This window comes from Furipterus horrens, unplaced genomic scaffold (genome assembly GCF_987537825.1).
Source record: "Furipterus horrens unplaced genomic scaffold, mFurHor1.1.pri manual_scaffold_11, whole genome shotgun sequence".
In the NCBI taxonomy this organism is placed as follows: domain Eukaryota; kingdom Metazoa; phylum Chordata; class Mammalia; order Chiroptera; family Furipteridae; genus Furipterus; species Furipterus horrens.
In genome coordinates this window covers 4,565,520-4,583,922 of record NW_028327181.1, presented here as the reverse complement: position 1 = coordinate 4,583,922, position 18,403 = coordinate 4,565,520, and the positions used below count along the sequence as shown (strand labels likewise).

At 55.6% G+C, this 18,403-nt stretch overlaps 1 protein-coding gene across 6 annotated transcripts; it reads left to right on the top strand.

The window, feature by feature from the left end:
* Nucleotides 1-2,741: 2,741 nt before the first annotated feature.
* On the top strand, nucleotides 2,742-17,104 carry PHETA1 (PH domain containing endocytic trafficking adaptor 1). Of its 6 annotated transcripts, none has more exons than XM_090292033.1 (4): nucleotides 2,742-2,924; nucleotides 3,750-3,828; nucleotides 5,147-5,289; nucleotides 7,066-7,838. In XM_090292033.1, the coding sequence occupies exon 4, from the start codon at nucleotides 7,100-7,102 to the stop codon at nucleotides 7,766-7,768; it is 669 nt and encodes a 222-aa protein (XP_090148159.1). In that variant the 5' UTR covers nucleotides 2,742-2,924; nucleotides 3,750-3,828; nucleotides 5,147-5,289; nucleotides 7,066-7,099; the 3' UTR covers nucleotides 7,769-7,838. The 6 variants fall into 6 exon arrangements, 3 of the variants coding, with proteins under 3 accessions (XP_090148159.1, XP_090148160.1, XP_090148161.1); XR_016514162.1 differs by lacking the exon at nucleotides 7,066-7,838 and adding an exon at nucleotides 16,791-17,104 and having other exon boundaries at nucleotides 2,750-2,924; XR_016514164.1 differs by lacking the exon at nucleotides 7,066-7,838 and adding an exon at nucleotides 15,832-15,855 and having other exon boundaries at nucleotides 2,750-2,924.
* The last annotated feature ends 1,299 nt before the right edge of the window (nucleotides 17,105-18,403 follow it).

The following is an 18,403-nucleotide window of genomic DNA, read 5'->3' as shown; positions in this document are numbered from 1 at the left end:
TACCGCAGCTCCCCTGGTGAGCTATATGATCAGTGGCCTGGAATGAGGAAGTGGCAGCGGAAATGGAGAAGTGGCAAACTCAAGACATGATTTTGAAGTAAAATCGTCAGGATTTGGTAACAGTAGCCACTACCCAGTTCTGGTTCTCAAATTCCCCTCTCCAGTCCCTATGAATCATTGACTCTTTTCTACAGTTCCAGCCATAAAGATGCCTGGCTCTTCATAGTAGGCAAAAGGTGAAACCAACCTAAGGCTCATCGCTGGATGAAAAGATAAACAAAATGCCGTCCCTCCACACAGCGGAATCGCACTCAGCCACGCGGGGAGGTGGTTCTAACACATCCTGTGTAACAGGGATGGACCGTGGAAACGCGATGCTGCGTGAGAGAAGCCAGACGCAAAAGGATAAATGTCGTGTGAGTTCATTTGTATGACATGTCCAGAACAGGTGAATCCACATGGACAGAAGGTAGTGACTCCTCGTGGATGTGGGGTTTTCCTTTGGAGTGATGGAAATGTCCCGGAACTAGATACAGGCAGGAGTTTCACTACATTGTGAATGTACTAAACCCCACTAGATTGTTCACTTATATTTTTTTACTGGTGATTTTTTTTAAGTTTGGGAGCTGTATCTTTTTTTAAAAAATTATTGATTTTAGAGAGAGAGAGGAGAGGGGAGAGAGAGAGGAGAGGGGAGAGAGAGAGAGAAACATCAATTTCTTATTCCACTTACGTATGCATTCATTGGTTGCTTCTTGTACGTGCCTGCAACCCTGGATGACGCTCTAACCAGCTGAGTGACCTGGCCAGGGCCTGTACCTTTTCTCTTTTACTTTTAGTTTTATTGAGGTAAAATTGACAAATAAATTTTAAGATTCTTAAAGTGTACATCATGATGATTTGAAATATATATACGTTGTGAAAAGATTCCTCCATCTAGTTAACTAACACATCTGCCACCTTACATATTTATACTGAATATATATTTGCACGCGTGTGTGAGAGACTATTTAAGATCTATTTTCTCAACAAATTTCAATTGTTCAATATAGTGTTCCCAACTATAGTCACTGTTGTATACATTATGTTCACTTTTAAATGGTTATTCTTTTTAATGTGAATTTTACCTCAATTGAAAAAAAAAAAAGACTCACAAAAATAAAAAAGCTAGGCTCTTGTTCTCCAACACCTGCTCCTTTTACCTACCATCAACCCTTGAATCCAGCAAGAAGGGCTCTGAGACCGAGAGGAAGAGGACATTTCGACTTGCTGGAGGAATTTAAGCAGCATCAGGTACAGCTAGAGCCAGGGGTCTAAATCAGATACCACCAGGTATTTGTTTCTCTCCACCTCTCTCTCTCTCTTTTTAAAAATTTATTTATTTACTTTTAGAGGGGAAGGGAGGGAGAAAGAGAGGGAGAGAAACATTGATGTGTGGTTGCTTCTCTCAAGCCCTGAACCAGAGACCTGCTCCGCAACCCAGGCCTGTGCCCTGACTGGGAATCGAGCTGGAGACCCTTTGGTTCGCAGGCTGGCACTCAATCCACTGAGCCACACCAGCCAGGGCTATTTCTCTCCACCTCTTACATGCAAAATCTTTCCCATGATCCACTAGGCCCTAAGCAACCTGGCGTTGCCAGGACTCTCTGACTTTATTTCCTACTATTCTTGGCCTTGCTCACTTGGCTCCAATCCCACTAGCCTCTTCATTCAAATGTGCTTGGGATGGTCCCATCTCCGGACCTTTGCACCTGCTGTTCCGTCTTGCCTGGAACACCCTTCCCCCAGACACCTGCAGGGCTCCTCCTTCAGTTCCCCCAGATCCCTGCTCCTCATGGCTTTCCCTGACTGGCCGTGTTGTCTAGAATCGCGTTCACAGTCCGTCTACCCCACTGCATGGCTAATTGTCTTCCTAGCACGAGTCACTTAGAGAACTCATCTCATTTGTTTGATTTGTTGACTGATTCAGCAACAGTGCCTGGCACACAGCAGCCACTTATTGAAAGGCTGCAGAATGAATCCTACCTGTGTCCTGCCTTCAGGCCAGGCCTGGAGGGGTGACTGAGCCCTGGAGAGGGGTGGGGAGGAGGCAGCAGGAGCAGGAAGTAAACCCAGGTCCGGGAGGTGGACAGTGTAATTTCGTGCAGAACAGAAATTGCTATTTGCTGAGATCACCTACTGTGTGGCATGACCTTTACACACCTTGACTGTCTTTGTTTCACAGATAAGGAAACTTAGGCCATCTCTCTAAGGCCCTCCAGAACTTTCTCTCTTCCCCTGGGGCAAGAACTAGGGTCACAGTCCTCTACTGACTTTGTCAGTACGCCTGAAACGTCCTGTTTTCAGTTTTTTCCTTTTTTCAATAGATCACAAAATTTCAGCATAAAGATTTTTTTTTTTCAATTTAGTTGGGCGTTAAATTTCCTAAATCTGGCACCCCTAGCTGGGGAGGGGCTCGGACGCCCGAACTAGGAGTGGTCCCCCCCCCCACAGGACCCCGCTGCTTTTTCCGCGCGAGTCCTCCCCAGTCCTTACCCCTGGAAACGGGTTGACTCTCGGGGACCCAGTCACTTTCCTGAGACCCGTCACTCAAGATTGCGCCCCGGTCGCGGTCCCTTTAAGAGTGGTTCGGAGCCGAGCCCAGAGGGGCGTGGAGAGCCCGGGGGCGTGCCGGGCCGAGGCTGGCCAATCCGGGGGCGGGACGAGCGCGAGGGCTAAAGGGGCGCGCCCGCGGGTCGCCTCGGGTCCGGCCGCCCCGCCTCCTTCCAGCCGAGCCCTGTCCTCCCGCGGCTGCGCCCGCCGGGCCACCCGGGAGACAAAGCGCCGCCGCCGCCGCCGAGAGCGCGGGTCCCGGGCCATGGCCGGGCTGCCTCCCGGCCCCGCGCCTCCCGTCCCGCCGCCGCCGCCCTAGGCCGCGCCGCGAGGTAAGGCTCCGCCCGGCGGGGGGACCTGCGAGGGGACGCGGGACCGGGCTCGGGCCGCCGTGGGCCTCGGCGTCCCGCGGCCGGCGGGAGAGACCTCTGCTGGGGCTCCGCCTGTGTGCGACTCCACGGTAGTAGCGGTTTTCCCATTAAGGACCCCGGCGGTCCGGGGCGAACTTGGCCGCCTCGCCGACCCCCCCGCCCCATAAGGGGCGTCTGCTTCTGGGGGAACTCTGGGAACAAGCCCTCCACTTGGCACCCACATTTTGTCGTTGACCACCCCGTCTGGGACCCTGGCTGCCCCCCAGGAAACTCAAGAGCTCCCCACGCGACACACAAAGGGACAGAGGGCTGCTAGGGCGCGCGGCGTCCGCGCGTCCCGGGGGCCCTGCTGCAGGGCAGCGGCGCGTGTTTTTCTGCCTCTGCCTGCCACCACCCCCCCCCCCGTGCCCACTGCTAGGGGACACTTGTGGCAGCTGGATTCCACCCCAGGACCCGGGGGGCGGCGTCTCTCCTGAAGTCGAGTGCCCAAACGCCATGCCTCCGTTTCTCCGAGCCCGGGGTTCCCGGCCAGCTGTGCCCCGGGGGACCTGGAGCTAACTATTGGCCTCCGGATAACTTTCCTGATTGCTCGGTACCTGCTGAGCGTTTTTGCACAATGGCTCTTCAGGATTAACGTATTCAGCCCTTCCCAGAGGGATGGATGTTGATGTCCTCATTTTAGAGGTGACGGTGAAAACTCCGGCTCACAGAGGCGGTCTTTTTGTGCCTTGTTCCTGGTTGGCCCGCGGGCTTTCCTCATTTTAGCTCATTGAATCCTTTCCACAGCCCACCTGACAGATGAGGACACCGAGGCTTGGAAAAGTGAAGGGACCTTCTCAAGACCTTCCAGCCTGGACTGGCCCAGGTGAGAGTGTGGCCTCGGGACCTAGCACTTTCTGCCCGGCCTTGGGCTGTCAGTCAGGAGCAGCGCCGACAGTGGACTCTGAACCTGGTAGAAGCAACTGGGTGTGGGAGGCACGTCTGGGGCCAGGTCCTCCCAGAGGCTGGAGCCCGTGACCCTCCCGTTTCTGCCCTCCTTCTTGCTGGGGCTGGAAGCAGCAGGGACCACGGGCAGAGCGGGTTTCTGGGTCACCGGTGACCTAGGAGCTGGCTGGCCCCGTTTTGGGCAGTGAGGGAAGGAGGGCTGCTGAGTGTGGGGGAAGTGGCTCTTTCTTTGGCCTGAAAGGGGTGGGGAGACCCCAGGATTAGCCTCTTTGGGCCAGTTGTCTAGAGCATGCGATTCTGGGCACAGCACTGTACCTGTGGGCGAGCCGCCTGACTCAGACTCTGTCTGAGTTTCCACACCTATCAGTGTGTGACGGGGAACAGACACCTTCTCTAGGAGCTGCTGAGAGGTTTAAGGTGACTGTTTGACTCAGCCTACAGGTATCTGAGCGCCAGTTACGTGCCAGGCACCGGAATGGAATTCAGACAGAAAACCTCTGCCCTCCTAGAACGGGCAGAAACGACCCAGGCAGTTTCAGGTTGGGGTACAAGAGAGTGACGGGGGGCTCTGGTGTAGAGGGTGGTCAGGGACTGCTTCCCTGGGGTGGGGACACGCCTGCTGTGTTTGAGCAGCAAGGAGTGGGGCTGGCCGGTGCTGAGTGAGCAAGGGGGACGGAGGGAGGGGAAGGGAACCTTCAGGCCATGCGGGGACTGAAGGCTCTGATGAAGAGAAGGGAGTCATCAGAGCGGCGGAGGGCTGTGGCTGGACCTTAGTTTTCAACAGGATTCTTCTGTGGGGAATGGGATTCCGTGGGGCCAGGGGAGGGGCCTTGGAAGGAGTTGGGCTCTTAGCATGAAGAACATGGACAAGGAGGGGGCAAAGGTGGAAGCAGAGAGGCCAGTGAGGCCACCAGAGCGTCCAGGCGAGCAACGATGGGGACCTCGAATGGGGGATGGCGGTGGGGACAGTGGGTAGAGATTAGGCCGCTGATCTGAAGTGTTTGGAGGAAGATCAGGTGGACTTGATCAGTGGTCAGAGCGGGGGTGCAGGGAGAAGCCAAAGGCCATTTGCTAAGACAGAGCACTGAGGGGAGCATTTGGGGAGGCCGAGAAGAATGTCAACAGCTGCCACTGCTGCGCAGGTACTGCGTGCCTGGCACCATGCTTAGTGCCTTCTGTGTAATTCAGTGTCACTGTCACAACACTGACTTAGGCGCTTTTATGATCCTGTTTTACAGATGTGGAAATAGAGGCCCAGAGAGGCTTAAAGCTTGCCCGAGGTCACACACCTGGACAGTACAGAGCTGACATTTGAACCCAGAGAAGGGCAAGCCAAGAGCAGACTGCGCAGAGGGCAGGGAAGCGAGTGGTGGCCTGAGAGGTAGGAGGGAAATGGAACAAGTGGCGTGGGTGGCTCCTGTGAGAAGTGGGGCTGGGGTCCCCACAGAGTTGTTGGGCTGTGGGGGAAATGCATGAGTCTCATTTTACAGAAAAAGAAACTGAGGCTCAGAGAAGGGTAGCCTGTCTGAAGTCACATAGTTCAGGGTGGCAGAACAGGGATTAAACACGCTGAGACTTCAGGGTCTCTGGCTTTGGCCTGCTGCTAGGTCAGGATAGGCTGACCTCAGCTACAAACTCACAGCTTGTGGTGCCTCTTCCAGGAAGCCATCCTTGACTGCCTAGGCAGGTGAAATGAAGTGAATTCAGTTGGGAGCAATCACCCCCTCCACTCTGGATCATGTTGAGCTGCTTTGGGAGAGCTTCTGAGTAAGGCATCACCTAGGCTGGGGAAGGAACATTAATTGAACACTGACTGCATTCCAGGGATTTCACATACTTGGTTTCTTGAAAAATGTACCTACTGTCCTACATAGAGTGAGGCTGTAAAGCAGGAGCAGGAGGTAGGTCCTTACGGTAGCCATGGGCAATCTCGAGGGAGGTGTGATCGCATCAGGGGCCCACGTATCACCTCCCAAGAAGTCCTTCCTGCCCTGTGTTGCCCCATCATAGACTCCTTGAGGAAGGTAGATAAAATCACTGAGCCAAGTGCATGGTTAGAGTCTTCTGCCTGCCCCCTCCCTGTAACTGTGGGCCAAGCTCTGGGCCCCTGTCCTGGACTATTTCACCACAGTCTTTTCTGTCTGCCTGGCTGCACCTGCCGCCTCACCCTTCTTCATTCTGCTCCAGCTTCGCTGGCCTCCTGGATGGTCTCCCAGCACAGAAGCAGGTTCCCACTTCAGGGCCTTTGCACTTGCTGTTCCACTGCTGGCCTGTCCCAGGGGTTCCTTCCCTCACCTCTTTCAGGCCTCTGCTCAAATGTTATTCTCAGAACAGCCTTTCCTGACACCCCCAACCCATTAAAATCAAACACTCCTGACCCCCTTCTTCATATTAGATTTTCTACAGACTCATTTTATCTGTGTGTTAATCGTCTGCCCTCTTCACTGGCCACTAGCGTGCCAGCACCACAGGAGCTGCCCGCCCCGCCTGGTTTACTGCTAGTGTCCGGTGTCTAGAACAGTGCCTGGCACACAGTGGGTGCTTAATAAGTGTTTGATGACTGAAGTCCCTGTAACCCTTAGAAATAGGTTCTGTTCATGTTGTCATTCCATGGACAGGCAGATCAAAGCTGAGTTATAACCCCAGAGCTGGGACCTGAAAGGGACCACAAAAGGCCAGCCCACCTGGTCCCCAGGGATGATGGAAACAGCAGGGCCTGAAATGAGGCCTGGGTTTGAATTTCAGCTCCACCCAACTTGCTTTGTGGCCCTGGGCGTGTGACCAACCTCTGCTTTGTCCCCTCCTCTGTCAAATGGGGGTCAGGCTGCTCTCTGCCAACTAGTGTTTGTTGCAAGACGAGTGAAGCTATATAAAATGCGTGGCACGCAGGAATCCCCCACATTATTTTGGGGAGAAGGACACAGAATGGTTATGATTCTGGCACTGGGGCCAGGGTTTGAGTCAGACCGGGTGTGAGGCCTGGCCGTGCTCCTGAAGAGCTGTGCAGGCTGCTTTTGCTCTCTGAGCCTCAGTTTCCTTATCTGTGAAAGAGGGGTGTCGAGGGCTGTGATGCTCGAGGGTGGCTGGGCGGTCAGGGCAAGGTGCCCGGTGACGTGGTGGTGGCCGCGCGAGTGACAGCTGACCCGGGGTGGGACAGGCCCTGAGCTGCCCGCAGGCCCATCCCCGCCGCCATGAAGCTGAACGAGCGCAGCCTGGCCTTCTACGCCACCTGCGACGCCCCGGTGGACAAGGCGGGCTTCCTGGACAAGAAGGGCAGCCGGCACGCGGCCTACCACCGGCGCTGGTTCGTGCTGCGCGGGAACATGCTCTTCTACTTCGAGGACCGGGCCAGCCGCGAGCCCGTGGGCGTCATCATCCTGGAGGGCTGCGCGGTGGAGCTGGTGGAGGCCGCCGAGGAGTTCACCTTCGCCGTGCGCCCCGCGGGGGCCCGCGCCCGCACCTACGTCCTGGCCGCCGAGAGCCAGGCCGCCATGGAGGGCTGGGTGAAGGCGCTGTCGCGGGCCAGCTTCGACTACCTGCGGCTGGTGGTGCGCGAGCTGGAGCAGCAGCTGGCCGCCGCGCGGGCGGGGGGTTGCCAGCCCCCGCCGCGCCGGCCCCGCGCCCTGCTGTCCAAGGAGAACGGCTGTGCCGTCTGGAGCGCCGAGCCCCCCGCCGCCTCCACGGGCGCCGCCGCCCGCGCCCGGCCTGGCCCCGAGCCCCCGCCGCTGCCGCCCCGCCGCCGGGCCTCGGCGCCCGACGGGCCTCTCGACTCGGCCTCCTTCGCGCAGCTGCACGAGCGGTACGGGCAGGAGGTCAGGGCCCTGCGCAGCCAGTGGCTCAGGGGCCGGGCCCAGCCCTGAGGGGTGCTGGCGTGGCGGAAAGGCGCGGGCCTGCGCCAGGAGGGAGGGCCCACGCCAGCCCCGCGGTCGCCGATCGCAGGCGACCTGACGATCTGACACGCCCTGCCCCGAGGGAGATGGAGGCCCCTGGGGGCCCTGCTTTCAGGGGACTGAAGCTCTGAGAAGGTGCTGGACTCCGACGGCTGCTTTCGGCCTTGGAGGAGGCCATTGTGCGTGCTTCTAAGGAGAATCTTGTGTCTGGCTGAGCCCCGAGAAGCCCGAGGGCTGGAAGTGTGCCCCAGGCCCTGCCCCGTCACCCGGCAAAGGCCTGTTGCTGGCATCAGGTCCTGGCTTCGGTGACAGGGACCTGACAAGGATCTGTGGCCGGAAGGCAAGTGCCCTGTCAGCCCTGGTCGCTGACGGGGCCCCGACACGGCTCGGGTGTGCCACGCAGCTGGGTTGGGCCTCCTTTTGCTCCAGAGGAGCTGGCCCGGCTCCAGGCTGCCCGCCCGCCGGCCTGCGGGTCCGCCTCCAGAGCAGCCGGTGAGAAGGTGGCAGCAGGTTTCAATGCGTAACCGGTATGGTGAGCTTGCCTGGTCCCCAGGCCTCCTGGCCTGGGGCGGGGCCCGGGAAGGACTCTGCCTTGGACCTCAGCCAGGCCTTGGGGTGGTGCCCCTGGTGTGGAGAGACCCTCTGGCCTCAAGCCTGTGCTGTCAGGATGGCTCTTGCCTGCTCCCAGCAGTCCTCGCGCTCGGTCTCCCTCTCCCAGAGCCAGCTCTTCCCCCTCCTTCCTGGGGCGAGGCCTCGTGGGAGCTCGTCTGACCCGGTCCAGTAGGGCTCGCAGCTGTGGCCTGAGCTGACTTTCCAGCAGGTTTCACTAGGGAGGGGTGGCCGCAGCTGACTCCCTGCCCAGAAGGGGCCAGGTGCTGATCCCGTCGGGACTAAGAGGCAGTTGTGAAGCCGGGTTTGGCTTCTGGAACCTTCCCACCATCACAGCCCAGCCCTCTGCACCCCCAGTGTCCCAGTGGGTGGCTGCTCTTCCCCCAGGGAGACTCTGGGGGCTGGGTCATGTTTACAGTCCTCAGTGCCCCACACTGGGGACCTCCTGAGGGTACCTTCCCCCAGCCTTTATTCTCCAGAAGACCGCTCTTGGTGACAAACTTGGCCTGAGACCCCTTCCAGCTGTCCTTGAGACCCTGGGGCTCGGGAAGGAAGGGGATGCTGTCTGCCTGCAGTCACCAGCTCACTGCTGGCTCAGTTGACTGGGGCTCCCGTTTTAATTTAACTTTTGATACTTAGGTGTTTTTTTCCCCAAGCAACAAAGCTTGGCATTTTCATTACTTCTGTTTCTTGTTGGCTGCTGGGCAGGGACAAGGTGTCTGGCCCTCAGCTTGGCTGGGGCGGGGGGTGAGAGAGGACAGCTGGCATGCCCGCCCCAGGGAGCGGGCAGGGAATCTTGGCTGGGGACAAAGGCATCTCAAGAATCTCCCCCGCTTCTTTGCCTTCTCCAGGCAAGCCCTGATCTGTGGCAGGTGCCTCTGGGGCCTTGGTATGTTTCCTGTCCCCGGGTCCTGAGCCGTGTGTGTGTGCATGCGTATGGGCGTGGCTCTTGTCCATAGTCTCTGGGTCTCCAGGGTGCTAGGAGCTCCCTAGACCCAGCTGGTGGGCGTGGTATTGGCCTCAGCCCTGGTGCAGGTTTACAAGCTCTAAAGGTACAGCGCCCCGGTCTCCGTCGGGGGCCAGGGCAATCCCCCGCCATTCCCACTCCCCATCCCCCAAAGCACAAGATGGGGTCGGCTGCCTTCAGAGTTGGGTGGGGACAGACATATCAGACAGCCTGGGAGGGGGTGGCGTAAAGGCTAAAATAAAATAAAAGTTTGTCAAGTAATGGCTGGTTGTGTCATTTTTCCCACAAAATCCCGGATTGATGTTCCTGGCAGAGCCAGGCACAGGCCCCGCAGAACAAGTGGTCAGTGTGAGTGCCCCCATGGCCAAGGCTCTGCCAGGCACATCCTCACTACCTCTGTGGCACATCCCAGCCCCCTTTTACAGATGAGGAAGCCGAGGCTTGCAGAGGTTAAGAAGTCTGCTACATTCCCGAAGCGGGAAATTGGCAGAGAAGGGACAGATCTCTGGAACGCTGTGCAGGAGGGGCAGGGCCTTCCAGAGCCATACGGGGAAACAGCACAGATCCTTTCCAGAGGCAGGAGGAGGCAGAGGGAAAGGTGAGGATTAGAAAGTCAGCTGTGGGCGGAAGGCCTGACTGTTGGGAGGAATGTCCAGGGTGGCAAACGGAAGAGCCAAACTCTGGCGCTTACTGATCAGTTCACGGGGCTGCCCGGGGCCTGCGGCTGGGATCAGGCCCCAGTGCTAGTTCAGAGGGAGGGCCCGCAATTGCAATGGTGTCTGCTGGGGGTGGGGGTCGTGCCGTCTGCCATCTCAGACTTCCCGAATGTCTGCTGGGCTAATAGGGGACCACAGGCGGGACTGGGCTGACCCAAGGTCACCCAGCGTGATGGACTAGCAGAGCTTGGGTCACACGTCTTCCTTGTCACCTTGGGAAAATCATGTGCACTGAGGAAAATGTGGTTTCGAATGAGCAACCTACAGTCCTTGGTCTGTAGAACAAGTTCAAGAGCAAGAAATGAAAGATTTCAAGGTCCGGGAATCATGCCACTCGTGAGCACGCAGGGCATGCTGAGTAATTCCTTCCATTCTCCTGGGGCTGCAGCTGACAGACGGGGACTGGGGAAGTCGCTCCCCACACAGGCTGAGTCAGAGCATGGCCTGTGGCACTGGTGACCACAGCCACCACAGGGCACAGAAGGGGGAAGTGGCAGGAGAGAGACGGCTAGCTCCAAGAGGGAGAGGGTCACCCACTGGGCTTCCCAGGGCTGGAATGTTTCCATGAATTCAACCTAATGGGGAGGGGCTGACGAGCTGGTCAATAGCTAAGTGCTGTGCGTCCACCTGCTGATATGTGTCTCCTCTTGACCCAGGGATGAGTTCAGGGCACATGTCTAAGGACCAGAATGTCCCAGGAGCATGACAAAGTACAGAAAATTGTCTTCACCTGAGCAGTCTTTTGGTTCAGAAGGAACATTCTGAGAAGCACTTGGGGCAGGGGATGAGAACCTGAAAGGGGCCACCAGACCAGAGGTTATGTGCTAGCTGCCCAACATCGATCCACCCTAAACAATAAATCAAATTCAGCCCTGGCCCAGTGGCTCAGTTGGTTGGAGCACTGTCCCATACACCAAAAGGTTGAGAGTTCGATTCCCAGTCAGGGCACATACCTAGGTTTCAGGTTTAATCCCTGGTCAGGGCATGTACTGGAGGCAACCGAATGATGTTTCTCTCTCTCTTTCTCCCCCTTTCTCTCTGAAATCAATAAAAAACATATTCTTGGATGAGGACTAAAAAACAAACAAACAAAAAAATAAAAACCCTTCAATCAGTTGTACTGCTCCCGTTTGACTTATAGGAATTAGCTTAACGTTAGCTGCTCAAGAATGACTCTGCAACCCAATTTTGGCCAATGTGGTGTCAGTGGAAGCAGCTACTTGCTTTTAAAGAGACACAATGATGAGCTCGCCACTGTCTCCTAAAAGTGAAGTTCTGTCCAACGCCTGGAGCTGTGGCAGCTGTCTTGTGCCTGTGAAACAGGGCATGCTAAGGAAAGTGTCCCCTGCTGAGTTCAGCACACACTTGAAAATATCCTTGAACTTCTCAATCAACCCCACCTCTGGACGGCTGGTTATTTCCAGTAATAAACTACCTTGTTTAAAGCTTTAAGGGAGACTTTTTTGTAGTTTGCAGCCACAGCGTCCTGATGGATGACCTTGAATGACTGTAGCTATCCCCCTCTAAGGGGCATGGCTGTAGCTGTTGCCGGCTCAGCAGGGTGAAGATTAGGGCCACAGTGGGATTCCCTGGAACTGTAAAGGGGCCACTGCTTCTCGTCTTTTCGCTGGAAACCTTCCATCTCTCCTGTTTCGGAAGAGTGAACAAATATCAAAAGAGTAGCACTCGCCCGTACTTCTGGCCCCGCACCTTGTATGTTCCTAAAAGGGGCTGTTTTGTCCCTACTCCGGGGCTAGATCTGGTGCCAGCTGTCCGCTCTCCCCAGTCCGTCCCCAGATCACCTTACCTCACCTCACACAAACTTTGTTATACAAAAGGCCCTGCTCTTTGTCCCGATTTCTAAAACTGAAACTTCCCAGGCCGTAAAGTAATAAACTGCTTAAGCCCAGCTGCAGATTTCTGCTGAAGGCTTTTTAAAAGGTGACCCATGAACGCTTTCTATCTCGGGGTTTCAGAACAGTCGCCGTTCCTGACGGAGGGGTCAGGGCCGTCTTAGCTTGGTCTGCCCGTCTTGGGGCTGTGGCTGCCGCTGCCCTTGCCAGGCACAGCTCTGAAAGCCCTAGGGCATTGGGGCCACCGCCCTCTCTTCGTTGTCCGGGACCCTGTTGTCATTGGTCCTCTAGCTGTGGGCTGAGATACCCCAGGGCAGTGCCCCCAGGCCTCTAGACGGCACTCCCGGAGAGCAGGGACAGGGTCTGCACCCAGGGCCCAGCACACAGCTGCCCGTCACTGCACCCTCCGCCCCTCAGCTCACGGAATCCTCTCCTCCTGCCTACAGCTTCTTGGGCAGAACTTGGTCCTGAGACACGAGCTGGGCCATCAGGGCTCTGGGAGTTTTGAATCGGGGGAACAGGTTAAGTTAGCTCTGAGGTGGCCTTGGAGAGCGAATGAATATGAATCAATAACAGGCAATGCCCTGGATCCCAGCTGAGCTTCTGGACTTTGGACTTCTCCCGGTTTCCCCTGGGTCCCCTCCCAGCCCCAGAAACTGCTCGCACATCCGTAAGAGGATCGCCCTGTCATTCAACCCAGCAGTTCCCGACTACGTGAAGACCGCCCTGGCTATCTGTTCCTTCTCCCATTCTCTCGTCCTGCCAGCGTCCTTCCCAGGGCCTCACACACCCAATGGGGCCAAAGACGATGAAATGAATCAGAATTGCCTTCCATTTACTGAGAACTGTGATGTCATCTGAGATAGTTCTTAAAATGCGGATCCCTGGGCCCTGGCTCCAGGAGTTCTGAGTCAGTAGGTCGGGGCAGGGCCCAGGAAGCTGCATTTTGAATAGGAAATCTTCCAAGAAACTTATCAGGCATTGTGGTAACCAGCTTCTGAGATGGCCTTGAATGATCCTGGCCTCCTGGTGTCCACGCCCTTGTATAGTCCCTGCCAACACCATGTGGCCGGGAGGCCACTGTGGAAGCAACTGGGCTTTCAGCTCTGGGTTCCAGGAGACAGACACTGCAGCCTCTGCCATGTTGTGAGGGACTCTCAAGCAGCCCCGCAGAGAGGCCCACGTCCACAGGAACAGCCATGCCCCGCCAGCAGCCAGCACCCGTTTGCCAGCCACATGAGGAGGCCATCTTGGAGGCAAATTCTCCGGCCCTAGAACAGTCTCAGCCCTAGCTGACAGCTTAGCCTCACGAGAGACCCAGGAGCCAGAAACATCCGGTGAAGTCACTCCGAAATTCCTGACCCAAAGAGACTGTGAGAGATGTTTATTGTTTTTAAGCCACTAAGTTTCAGCATTATTTGTGACGCAGCCATAGGTACCAAATACAGGTAGATACTATTATGATCATACCCATTTTACAGATAAGGAAACCGAGTCTCACTGAAGGGCTCTAGATTATCTGACAGAGAGTCAGGTTGAGTTCAAAGCCAGTGCTTTTAACAACCCTTGGAAGCTAGTGAAAGTCACAGACCATTAAAGAGACCAACAGTTTTCTCCTACTCAGACAGGGAACCCAGCAGAGTGAGGCGTTGCCTTGGCTAAGGTCCCTTGGGGTGGCGCTCCCTGCCCAGCAGCACTCACTGCTCGTGGGTTTAGTGGGGTGATTCCAGCCTCCTGAGTACCTGAAGAGGCAGCCCAGTTTCTAGAGCAACACACACCCTGCTCCTTGCCTATGGAGAGCTTGGTCTTTCGTGTGGTCCCTAGTAGTTGCCCCCGTGGTCACGAGCCACGGAGGTCTGCGTCTGAGCACGCAGGACCACTGACGCAACTCGGGTTGCTTCATCAGGAGGGAAAGGAGGGCAGGGATGTAACCTCCCAGGGTGACCCCATCGTGAATTCCTGCCTGGGAAGGCCATGGTGGGCGGTCACGCCCCAGGCCTGTAACGTCTACAGTGAAGGCCTATCTTTGCTTCAAACCAGCCCTGTCTGTGCATCCAGGTTAATACATCTTTGAAATACCAGACTATCAACCCTCAAGAGAGCACACAATCTTAACTCTCCTGTGATCCGATCCCGGCCTTGCCTTCTCCCACCTCCATGCAATCTTCCTTACGTTCCCTCCTTAATTTCAAAGGCACAATAAAAGAAGCTGCAAAACTGTTATTCTTGGGAGCCTTTGAGATCTTGTTTCCTGGCCCATGTTGTCAGTGTGACACAAATAGACTCTTATAAAAATTCTCTACAGGTCTGGCCATTTCTTACGTTGACACGTAGGCCAGAGGGGAACGCGCCCACCACCTCCCCAGGCAGAGGAAACCTGCTAACCTCCTAAAAGCACAAGTCTGCCCGCAGCAACTTCCTACCTCACACCTTCACGGCTACTTGGTTCCCTCAGGAAGAGGCGTATTTCCCAAGGGGCTTCAGGATCCGGCCCTGTCCCTCTCCTTCCCTCTACCCCCACCTCAAATTCCACCCTCCTTTGGACTTGTTCCTCCATGTTCCTGTCTCTCTGTCCCACAGGCTACCTGCTCTTCCTCTTTTCCCTTCTCCTCTAACTCCTACTGCCTTGCAGGCCTCAGCTGAGATGTCCCCTCCTCCAAGCAGCCTTCCTGGGCCCCATTACTCATGCTCTCATGGCCCCAGTGTTTCCACTATGGAAACACTGAGCACACAGTACTCATCACCTGATGAATAGTCGCTAAACTGCCCCCAACTCAGCTCTCTGCTCTCCGCTGTCCCGATACACACCCGCCTCCTGCTGTAACGCCTTCCCGGTCTTTCCACTCCCTCCTCTCCCGCAGTTCCTAGTTCAAAACTCCACATTTCTGTGTTTTTGCTACATTTTCTGCTTCAGATGGGCAGCAGCTGCAGACACAGTGCCAACACCAAAGCCGGTGCTCAGAATGGAGCTTTAGTTCTCAGCCCAGGGTCACCCGCTTCCACAAGTTCTTAGGTGGCTTATGTGCGTCAGAGGCGGCTCCGCCCTCCACTCCTGTCCCCACCTGCACCATGGGGCCACATCTTGGGGATTTCTGATTTCTGACCTTCTCCAGAGCTGTGAACCGAGGGTCCAAAGGGCCAGCCCCTGGCTTTACTTCATTTGAATTGTTATAACCACCTTATAGGGAAGGTGCTATTACTATCATTCCCCACTTTACAGCTTGGAAAACTGAGGCACAGAGCAGTTTAGACATCTGCTCAAGGTCACATGGTTCCAACAGGCGGAGCTGGGGTTGAAACCAGGTGGCCTGGCCTTACATCCTGAGCTCTTGGCTCCCATCCTTCTCCCGTCCAGCTCTGACTCCAGGCTGGGCCTGCCTGCAATGTCGCTCTTAATGGCCAGCTCAGGACCCCCGGGGCCAAGGGGGCCTCGCCCCTATCTGCTGCTACACTCCCCAGCTTGATGGGGTACTCAGGCAACCCAGGGGCGTCCTGCTGTATTTGGAGCAATTAGTTTTCCTTCCCAAGGGGGAGGTAATTAATCATTTAACCCCCACTGCAAGGATGTGCATAAAACTAGGCCAATCGCAAGGTTTCCAGACAAAGAGGAAAGGTCTGTCTTAGGAAACCATGTGGCCTTGGCTCACGGGTGAGTAATGCTTAATGCCACTTTGGGGACTTTGGGGACTCTGACATTATTGGTTAAGGAAAAACAAACCTGCAGCTGATGCACAGAGAGACTCATCCTCACAGGTTGAAAGAACCCAGTCCCCACTCACGATAGCAGTCACACCAGGTCCTTATGTGCCACACTTCTATGTCTCACACGCGTGATTATTCCTTCCGATGACTTTCTGAGCTGGTCGCTGCAACAGCCCTGTTTTACAGATGGGGAAACCGAGGTCCTAGTCATGCAGCCGAGAAGGAGGCGATGCTGTGCTGGTCTCAGGAGGCCGGGGCTCCTGCCACTCACACCGCCCCTCCCCCCAAGGGGGCCACAGCCTGTGGCCTCTGGTCTGGGAGCAGGGCATGACCTTGACTCCTTGGCCCCAGGCCCCAGAGTCTAACCTATTTCCACCCCGCTCACTGGTGGAAAATGGATTCCAAGCCTTCCACCTTCCTTGGCTTGAGCCCACAGCACAGCTGCCCAGAGATTGTCCCCAGGACCCAGACAGATGGCACAGGTGAGCACCGAGGCAAATCACGGGCCTGTGTCCCGTCAGCTGGCTGTTGTCATGTTGGAAGGTGGGTCTGATGTGGCCAGATCTTACTGGTTTTCCAGGGAAGCCGGTAATTGCAATTATTATATGACATTTCTCCATATTTTAATGGCAGCAAATTAATTTTAAAAACCAGTTTTTAAAAACACCCTTCTGTAAAACACCTCCGAGGGCCAGCTCTGACCCCCGACTTGCAACCCCAGCTCCAGAACAAAACAAGCAGGACACCCAGACATTATTATACAATTCTGTATTGAGCGACGCATTTACAGAACGTGTTCCTTTTTTTAAAATTTTAAACAAAGTTCATCAATCTCTCATAGAAACGGTTTTGTGGGTTTGTGTTCTGTTTTTACCGTTATAGGACGTGACCCTGACAAAGCTGTTCGCGGGTCCACCAGCTTTAAGTACAACAGGATTTCCATGTTCATCAAAAGACAATACACTAAGTGCTTAATCAAATCCCGTCACACAAAAGCCAGCTTTAGTTTTGTACGGAGCGTAGTCTGCGTGGAAGCCTGGATTTCAATGGCGTGTGGGTTTCAACAGCAAAAGTGGTGTATTCCCCCACGGTTGTCTTAATTGCGACAGGACGACGGTGACTAAGAGATGTTTTGTTTGTTCCAGGTTTGATGACTCTGAAAATTGGTCACTGTTCCCTATTGTCAAAATATAAAAATACCTTCATCTGGATAAAAATGTATACAGTGGAAAACTCTTCGATGCATAGCCTGGGTGTACGGAAAAGGAGACCTTCCGACAGGGTTTGCGTTGCTCTTCGTTGGTGTCGTGGAGGCGGCAGCCTGGGCTGCGTGCACGGGAGTGGAGGTGCTGGCGCGGCCCTCGGGTGTCCCCATCTGGCCACTGGGTCCCACCGGCCTGACTTCCGGATGCTCGCAGCAGCCTGGGAGCCCGTCAGCCATCGCTCCCCAGGTGAGGGGCCGGCACGGATGGCGGCCACCTCTTCGGCGTCAGCCTGGATCCGGCTGCCGAGCCACCCCGTCCAGCCCTCCTGCAGAGTTTGAAAACGGACAAGAAATAAAAACAGGGGCTTCAACAACCAATATGGCGGCTGTTCCATCCAGAGTAGGGACTCTTCCCCCAGGAACCATGAAGACGCTGGAGGAAAGGCTTCTCTGAGCTGGAGGGTGAGTGTCTGCTCCCCAAAGGTCATGCGTTGGAAGGCGAGGGAGGGTAGGCTCGGAGCGCGGGGCTGTGCCAGTCCCGCTGTGGCAAGCCTGCCCTTCTACGGGTTCTGCGTGGACTGGGAGCGGCAGACACCTTCCAGAAGCAGCACAAGGGGCCACGTGAGAGCGGTGGCGAGAAGGGGAGCTGGGTCTCCCGTGTGAGGGACCCACTTTTGGGCGCTGGGTGCTGATGAGGTGGCTAACGCTGTTGTTTTCTTAAAACACATAAGTGGAATGATGGCGGCCACAGTCTTGCTCTGGAAAACCAGCGGTGACGCTTCTGCTCTGTGGCCACGACTCAGGCTGGGGAACGGGGTCCCTCTGGCTCAAGCGCCACCCTCCAATCGCCTGCCCCCATGCCTGGCCTTCCAGAGGATCCGGAAACACATCTTGTCTACACATGGACGAGATGCACGTCTGATCGCTGTGGCCAGAGGCTTCTGACCAGAGGGTGTGTATGCAACTCCTCTGGCACCTTGTCACGTCTCAGCTGGGATGGCAGGCCACAGCCCACATCGCCACAACAATTACAACAGCACGGGGCATCCTGGGTTACCAAGGTTGCACGACAGACCACCAGAGTGAAACGCGTCCTAAGGGCCGCGAGGCTTTCATTTAGAGTCCCTCGGACTTTCTTCTCGGCACGGTTTCCAGAAGGGCAGCAGCGACGCGCTACGTCTCAGAGAGACATGGGAAAAAACCGTGGTTCAAAGGTCATCGAAGTTTTGGTCAGTCTTACAGTGTTTTGGGATGGCTTTGAACAATCGTCTTCTTTTAATCTCATCTAGTGGCAAAAACGACACAACTTCAGTGTATACTTCTCGACAGTTGTGACAGCATCCTGATTTTATAACTCTCTGTAATATCAAAACAGCATCAGCTGGGAATAAATTCCAGAGGATCCTTTATTAAAATAGCTAAAAGAGGTCTATAAATATTTATTTATTTTTCTAAAAGAATTTGGAGTTTCCAGGTGAAAACGTGGCGCTTCTTTGCTTCTGCGTCCTGCAGAGAGGCCAGGGTGGAGAAGAGGGCGCCCCCCCTGGGGCAGGG

Excerpts from the sequence above, each read along its gene's own strand:
- PHETA1 (XM_090292035.1), top strand. The coding sequence starts at position 6,606 with ATGATGGAAACAGCAGGGCCTGAAATGAGGCCTGGGTTTGAATTTCAG. Across the intron at positions 6,686-7,083 it reads TGCTTTGTGGCCCTGGGCGT|GCCCATCCCCGCCGCCATGA; the intron begins GTGACCAACCTC and ends AGCTGCCCGCAG.